Source organism: Pelodiscus sinensis, chromosome 9 (assembly GCF_052426305.1).
Source record: "Pelodiscus sinensis isolate ZL-2025 chromosome 9, ASM5242630v1, whole genome shotgun sequence".
Classification (NCBI taxonomy): Eukaryota; Metazoa; Chordata; order Testudines; family Trionychidae; genus Pelodiscus; species Pelodiscus sinensis.
In genome coordinates this window covers 10,526,907-10,535,247 of record NC_143060.1, presented here as the reverse complement: position 1 = coordinate 10,535,247, position 8,341 = coordinate 10,526,907, and the positions used below count along the sequence as shown (strand labels likewise).

At 45.5% G+C, this 8,341-nt stretch overlaps 1 protein-coding gene across 1 annotated transcript in view; it reads right to left on the bottom strand.

Annotated features, from left to right (window-relative positions):
• The window catches only part of RNF11 (ring finger protein 11), a 61,471-nt gene continuing 53,130 nt past the window's right edge, over positions 1-8,341 (bottom strand). The window contains exons 2-3 of the mRNA XM_006126424.5: positions 2,770-2,939; positions 1-1,252 (exon numbers count right to left, since the gene is read on the bottom strand). Coding sequence (XP_006126486.1) covers positions 1,081-1,252; positions 2,770-2,939 — 342 coding nt within the window. The 3' untranslated portion in view covers positions 1-1,080. The remainder of the gene's footprint in view (positions 1,253-2,769; positions 2,940-8,341) is intronic.

Below are 8,341 nucleotides of genomic sequence, written 5' to 3'. Positions count from 1 at the left end.
TGAGATACAGTATGTTTATTTTTAATTTCAATATCCTAAGAAGAACTACAGAAAGGAGCGATGCAGTACCCTTTTGCCATGGTCTAAGATATTTGGAGGGCCTGGAAGGGGGTAACGGCAGGAAAAGGAATCAATACTGACTTTAATTTTGTAAGAAGGGAAATAAATGGTTCCTGAACAGTTTAATGACCATGGCCACGCTTTCATTTTGTCCTGAAGCACAGTGGTCCATTTAACATGATAAAACAAAAACGTTGACACTTAAGTTTAAGCATCATTGTCTAATCCAAAGTGAAGCGAATTAAGGAAAAACAGGACAGAAAACAACAGAGAAGGGTAAACTAAAATGTAACTGTCGGATTTGTTTAGCATCCTTGCATTGAATTGCCACATGTTGAAAAGGGACGGTGCACCTCCATTTGCTTACAGGTGAGGCGATCACTTTGAATTCTACATAATACTAACGGCAAACAAAATATAGCACTTTTAACAGATTATAAATAAACTGGATTTCAAGCGTAGAGCCAGCCCAACGATAACAATACACTATTTAAAAAGACCTAAGGCAATGGATTCCATTTCCAATGGAAAATAAAAGTACTGTGCAAACAAGCTTAAAACTATTTTTTGTGCCAGTGTTATAAAATGTAGCTTTTAATAAAGCCTTGACCCAAATGCCAGGGACTTGGGAAAGAAACCAGACAAGAATTGTTACTTTATTTTAGGGAAAATAATCCTTATCTTGCGTCTCAGAAAATCTGATACACTCAATTTGAACATTCACAGCTTTTAATAGCACTTTGTTTAATTCCTATGTATGTGTGTAAGAACAGGCTTTTAAGGACAGCAATGTTTTTGAACACTGGGTCAAGGCTTTACATAAAATAACTTCCTACTTTTTCTATATTCCCTAAAATAGTATGTGTGTTTCCAATATCTGCAGCCATTCAGGAATTGTTAGGAAATGTACTCTTTGTGCATGATCTTAATTCCTGATCCCTGGCTCTTTGAGCTGAATGACAATGCATCAAACCCATTAAAATGGATGGTTTCCTGGAAGAGTCAGAGGCAGAACCTCGCTCAGTTAGTTTCATATGATGAAAGCAGTGCTGCATCAACTGGCTCCATGCAGGAGGGGCATGTAAAGGATCTCATCAGCCAGTCATCTATACAGTCCAGGTGGTAAATGTGCATGCATGGCAGAAATCGGATAGGATCCCCGTAAACAAAGTCCATCATACAGATCACACATCTGAGGAAAAAGAAGGTGGAGAAATGTTACGATACTCTTATCCCTTTGGAAAGTTAAACAGCAGTTCTCTGCTCCTATGAAATGTGTTTATTAGAGAAAAATACCAGGACAAGTTTAGTATCACAGAAGTATCTGAATACATGTTATGTTAAGGAACCTAACAATTTTCTTTCATCCTATGCCCAACACCATTTATAACAAAAAATAAAATATAAAGATTAGCCTTGAAAAGTAAAAGGCTGAATTAAACTCTTCAGTATTCCCCATCCCACCCATAAATAAAATAACGTAAATAAAACAATGAGAAACGTGCAAACATACCTCCAATGTGGCTGTACTAAACTCTGAGATTTCAGCACAGTATAGTACAGCTCTCGTTAATCAGACAAGCTCTCTGACTCTCACCATTTTCAGCTGCCTCTCCTCAGTTACCACTATTGCATGCATTTAATTTAAACAATAAGGTTCCAGGGGGTGGACCATATCATCTTTGCCTGAGAAGAACAGTGCCTTACAATGGTGCTATACCACACTTTTTTTCTGACGGCATTGCCCTGAATGGCATACCGCTACCTATTTTCCAAGACCACAGAAAAGGAATGGGATTTCCCCTGTGCCTGTTTTCCAGGGGTGGCTCGGCTCCTAATGGAAGCCTACTCAGGACCACATTTTTGCCCCACAGTGCGCTTTTTTTTTTTTTTTTTTTTTTTTTTGGCTCAACAGGTTTGCCCCAGAGTACCAGGACCTTCTTCCTTACCAAAAAAGCACTGGTGCTATGTAAGTAATTCCATTATTACCAATTCTTTAATGCTTTTTAAAAAATTGATTTCTTCACTCAGCCAAAGCTATTTCTACTTTAAAATGAATAAGTGACGTGGCTGGGTATGAAGCAATTTGTAGTAGCTGATTTATAAATATTAATCATAACTTCACTTAAAAAAAAAAACACAAGGCTTTCAGAGTTAAACTGTGGGACAAAACATGTAGGCCAAATCATTCTTCCAAGTCCATATGCGGAGGGAACAAACAACTTGCAAACTGAAGGGAGGAGTGTGTGTGTGAAGGGGCCAATTCATCAATCTATGCTACTATCTCGCTTCCTCCTGCCCCTTAAAAGCCTCTTCTACTGTGGCTGGAATCCACTGGTGGGAAAGCTGTTCTTTACACCTCACCCACTCGTAGACAGGCAGGGGATTTCCTGGGTAAATGAACGTGAACGCCATCAGCACTAGCTTTCTTAGCAGTGCTCTCAATGCTATGCCCCTAAACAGGGCTCGACAAATCCGTGTATCCGTGCACAATGCGGGTCTGGTGCATGCGCAATGTGGGTCTGGCGAGTGTATTTCGCTGCAATTTGTCGAGCCCTGCCCCTAAAATTGCACAGAGCCTTCACATGGATGACAGCCTCTGGCACAGGAATGCTGATTATCCCAACTTCTCACCCTGCAAAAATGCAATAATAATTATAATAATTAATAAACCACAACAACGTAAAACTTCTCATTTGTGTAACTTACTCTCTAATCTTCTTCTCAGAACCGTCTCGTCCAGGATCGTAGACTCCTTTCGGCAGGTGCTGTATAAGGCCTATCCTTTGCGCTATTCTAATTTGTTCCTCTTCGGTCAGTTGTGTTGCTAGCCGAGTCTGGCTGGGAGTTGGATGATAAACAGGAACTGGAACCTGTTCCTAAAATTAGATTAAAAAAACAATAACAAAGTTTGCTTTGCTGATAATGTTTGCTGACTTTAGTGGATTTTGGAATATATTAAACTTACTATTTGTGCTGTTCCCTTTCTTACTCATTGAAGAATGTTTGCATGAAGTTCCCTCTGCTACCCTGCACATCTTGGGCTTAAACATAACGTGGAGAACACAATAAAGAGTGGTGCCAACTTCTCAGGAAAACTGGCAAGGATCTATTTTGTGCTGTTCTCTACCAGACTATTTCACTTTGTCTGCAGAAGTTATTCATAGATTAGTCAAACATGCACAAATGCCACATGAAAATAAGCAAATAGAGCGTACATGGATTTAACTACTTGTCAGCTGTTCTGCCACACTATAAAATACAGGAAGAAAATTTACAAATATAAGTGGATGCATTCTCACTCTGTACATTTATGGAAAATCATTTGTGCAGAGGGACCCAGTTTAAAGTGTCAATTTTACAAAAGGATCTTTTATCTGAACTTCCAATATATTTTATATACATCTTTATGAATCCTCTAAAGTTGGACTTGAAGTAGTATATGTAGTAAATACGTATTTCCCACCCAAAAGAAAATATTTCAAACATACAATCTCTCTGTGACAGATATGCAGATTTCTTGCAATATCCTTAAATGACCTTATTGTCGGTATTCCCTGTAAGATGAGTGCTTATGCAGCCATTCAGGAGAGATTCCAGTGCTGCCCAGCGGGTTAGCAGAGTGCCCACTGCTAGGTTTGTGTTTCTCCTGGTGGTGCACATTGACACATACCTCGATGCACATGGATGGAAAAGATTATAGGGAACACTGCTTATTGTACTAAGTTTATGTGCTATTGTGGGTCGAGATTGTTTATAACCTCTGGAGGGCGGGGGAGAGATGTAACAAATATTGCTACACAGTGCAACATCTTTAGAGTCCAGTACTGGAAATGGTTTATATACGATTGTGATCTGCTCCACAAGCAAAGGCTACCACAGCTCCACCAGGAGCTAACAACAGTGGGTGGTAACAGGCCAATCAGCCAGGTTATAATCCCCCGAGAGAAATACCACCTTGAGGGAAGGCTCACATATACGCGTTCAAACTAAATTCTCCAAAAACCAGTAAAGAAAACACTTTTTAGCCTAAAGTTAAGTTGACACAGGGCCCACTTTCTAATCTGGCAAAGATCCTGTTGGAAGGGGCTCCGGGTCCTTGCAGAATGGTTGGATAATTTGACCTAATATGGCCTCCTAACCTTATTAGATCACCTGGGTCAATACAAACCTTTCCGCAGACCACCAGTTGCTAATGCAGCGGTGGGCAATAATTTTTTGCCGGGGGCCACTTCAAAAATTTTTGAACTGGCCCCGGGGCACACCTCTGTGCTAATGGAAACTCACCATTAATTACATGATTACGCCTGAGCCATTTTGCTAGTGCTGCAGCTAGGGAGAGTGGTTTAATTTAAATTATTAAACAGATTCAGCGTTTTAACTTTCTCATGTTAATTTATCAAACTTCCCATAAAGTAAAATATGAATTACACAAAAGGTTTGAATGTTTTCTTTATTTATGGCAAGAGTGGGAACCTCTTTTTTGGCCGGGGGCCACTGATCCACAGCTGGGGAGCACACAAGAAAGAAGCAAAAAAATTCCTCCAAAAACTCCCAACCCTGACTGAAGTGGCCACCAATTGAGACACCTCACTCCTCTGGTGCTCCAGCCCCACAGGATGAGGGGAAGGGACAGGGAGGACTCAGGTACAGGGCTTCCCATAGGCCAGATTTACTTTTCTGGGGTTCCAGAGTTGGTGGATTTTGTGGACCTCCTTAGTCTCAGGGGTGAGGACAAAAACGAGGGGTTCAGCGTGGGGGACGGGCCTGCCAGTGAGAGGGATAGGGGTGGAGATGCAGGATCTGGGCAGGAGGTGGGGTGCTGGACAGGGTGAGGAGGGCAGGATCTGGAAGTGGCAGGAGAGGGTGTGGGGTGGGTGTACAAGAGGGAGTTTGGAGGCTGGAGGCGGGAGGGGGCTGGGGCAGTAATGCAGGAAAGGTGAGAAGGTAACAATGCAGCCAAACAGCTAGTTGGGGAGGGAAGCAAAGTGCAGCTTCTGCAAAGTAAAATTGTATCCCCCCTCACATCTTCCCTCTGCTTCAGCCTCGCTCCCCATAGCCCCATGATCCTCCCCCAGCCTGATCCCCTGCATTGCCCCGACCCCTCAATGCAACCCCTACCCCCTCCCATCCTGTCCCCGCATCCTCCTTCATCCCCCCTCCTGCCCCCACATCCCTGTGCCCCCAGCGCACTCACTTGCAGGGCAGCAGCGCTGAGACACTCAATCCCCCAGGAGCAGTGCTGGGGTGTGAAGGGGCTGGGGCTGGGGTACAGTCACTTCCCTGCCTGGCCCAACCCTCACCTGCAGGCTGCTGCTCCAGGGCTTGGGCAGGCAGAACCCAGGGTTGCTCAGGGCTGGTTCCAGCCCAGCCAGGCACAGCAAGGAGCTGGGAAGGGGCTGCCCGCCCCCGCACACACCCTGCGGGGAGCAGCCTGTCCCCCTCCCAGCCCAGAACAGTGGGCAGCGCCTTTAGCATGGGGGAAGGGCAGGGGGGTTAATCACTTAGCTCCTGGGAGCTGCATGCCCAGGCCAGGCAGGGGCAGCCCCAGGGACGCAGAGCTCAGCGCGGGGTGTTGCCAGGCCATCCCGGCCACAACACCAGGCCACCCACTCGCCCTTCCCACTCTGCCCTGCCTCCCAGCAGGAAACCAGAGCCGGTGCTCCGGCCTGCTGCTGCGGGCCGTCCTGAGGCCACAGAAAGTGGGCTCGCGTGCCATAGGCTGTCAGGTCTTGTGTTGTTTTTGATGTGTGTGATCAGTAATTCTTTCACCTTAAAAATAAAATGGCTTCCACAAAGCTGCGTTGTAACTTGTAACTGAGTGCAATTATGTTGTGTATAGCCTATGGAGAGAAAAAGAGCAGGCGTTGGCCTGTTCAGGCAGTCTAGCTTGCTGAGACTATCACTGTATAGGCAGGGAATTGTACAGCCTGGGGTCGGGAGGGAGAGAAATGTGGATCGCTGCCCAAGAGAGCTGACAGCTGATGAACCAGAAACTGGTAAGTTCTTGCCCTTGATGGGCCACAGCAGGAGAATGATTACAAATGCAGTGACCCTGAACGCTGACACTTCATCATCTTCTCACAAACGGACCCTTTTCAATGTTGGTTTAACCTCATATCAGATACTGAAGTCAGGGTTTAAATGACGAATCTACATTCCTTATATTTAAAGCAGAATTTTGGAAAACTGAAAGAGAAGGTTACTCACTTCGTGCAGTAACGGAAGTTCTTCGAGGTGGTTGTCCCTGTGGGTGTCTTGAGGCACCGCTGCGCACCTAGTAGGAGATTTACGGTGGAAGTGCCCTCCGATGGGCCGCTCAGGTGAGGCAGGCAGCCAGCGCGGCACCGCTGCCACACATGGGTGGCAACTGTCCCTTCAGTTCCTTCTCTGCCCCGGCAGGACAACAAGTCTGAGCAGAGGGGAGGAAGGGCAGGCGGTGGAGCACTCACGGGGACAACCATCTTGAAGAACCTCCGTTACTGCACAAAATGAGTAACCTTCTCTTCTTCTTCAAGGAGTGTCCCTCTGGGTGCTCCGCCGTAGTGACTATAGAGCAGTACCCGTAATAGGAGGCAGGTACTTCAGCTAATTATTTTGCCGAGCTTTGGTAAGGACTGTGTGTCCAAATTCAGTGCCTCATTTCAGGTAAGTCTCCAGGGCGTAATGTCTGGCAAAGGTATGTGCAGAAGACCAGGTTGCAGCTCTGCAAATATCCATGAGATGAATACTGCTAAGGTTGGCTGTAGAAGTTGCGATGGCCCTTGGGGAATGTGCCCGTAATTGGAGTGGTGGCTGCTGATTAAAGCTGGCATAAGCCAGGAAGATGCCGTCTACAATCCACTTGGAAAGTCTCTGCGTAGAGATTTGCATGCTCAAGGATCTTTCAGCAGTGGAAATGAAAAGTCTGTTAGTTTTACTAATTGCCCTTCTCCTTTCCAGATAGAAGGCAATTGCCTGATGCACATTGAGTGTGTGCCATTTAGCTTCTTCAGCAGTGATGTGAGGCTTTGAGCAGAAGTCAAGTAATACCAGAGGTTTGTTGCAATGCCAGGAGGTAAGTAACTTTGGTAAGAACTTTGGTTGTTCTTATGAAAAATGGTGAAGGGTGGGTCAGCCATCAGAGTCCCGATTTCACTTACCCTTCTGGCCAACGTAAGTGCGACTAAAATAGCAACTTTCATTGATAGGTACAACACTGAACACGTGCCCATAGGCTCGAATGGTGCATGGGTTAGAGCTTGTAGTATGAGGTTTAGGTCCCAGGCTGTGACTGGTGTTCTAACTGTCGGAAACATGTTTTAAATGCCCTTTAAGAAGCGTTTAGACATGGGGAGGGCGAAGACCGATTTGTCTTCAATGGGTTAATGGAACGCAGTTAATGCTGTGAGGTGTACCTTTAACGACCTGAGCAAGAGGCCTGTATGTTTTAGGTGTAAAAGGTACTCTAATATATCACCCAGTGGAATCATGGATGGATCTGCCGATCTTTGGCTCGCCTAGAGAGAGAATCTTCGTCATTGTATAGGTAGGATTTTCTTGTTGTGACTCCGCAACTTATTAATATTTGTCTGACCTCATCCATAAATGTGGCTTCTATTGTGGAAATACAGTGAGGAGCCATGCTCGGAGGCAAAGGATGTGGGAAGATGGGTGCTGGATGTGGCCCTGTTGCTGAGTCAGGAAATGAGGGGCTATCGGGAGCTGCCAAGGAGGTCTTATAGACATGTGGAGCAGGTAAGTGTACCAGGTCTGGCGGGGCCAACCTAATGCTATGACTAATGCTGTCCCTGCTCTTATTTTGTTGACCACCTGGTGAAGTAGAGGGACTGGCAGGAAGGCATATAGAAGGGATGTGTCGCAAGGTATTGTAAAGGCATCCCCCAGAGAGTGAGTGTGAGCCAATGCCCACATGTGAATAATACTGTGAACACTTTCTGATCACAAAGGTTGCAATTAAGTTGATCGTTGGGAATCCCCGTGTGACTATCATGTGAAGTATGTTGTCGTCCATCTCCCATTTGTGATTGGAAGTGAACTTCCTGCTGAGGGTGTCTGCTGTAACATTGTCCTTCCTGGCAGGTAAGAGGCTTATATATAGACACTGTGATCTATGCACCACGACCATAGGTGGGTTGCCTCCTTGCACAGGCAATAGGCTCTGGCTCCACCCTGCCTGTTTATGTAGTACATTGTGGCTTGATTGTCTGTAAAAATCTGTACAGTGTTGCCCTGTATCTGTGGCAGAAAGTTCTGACGTGCATATCATACCGCTGGGAGC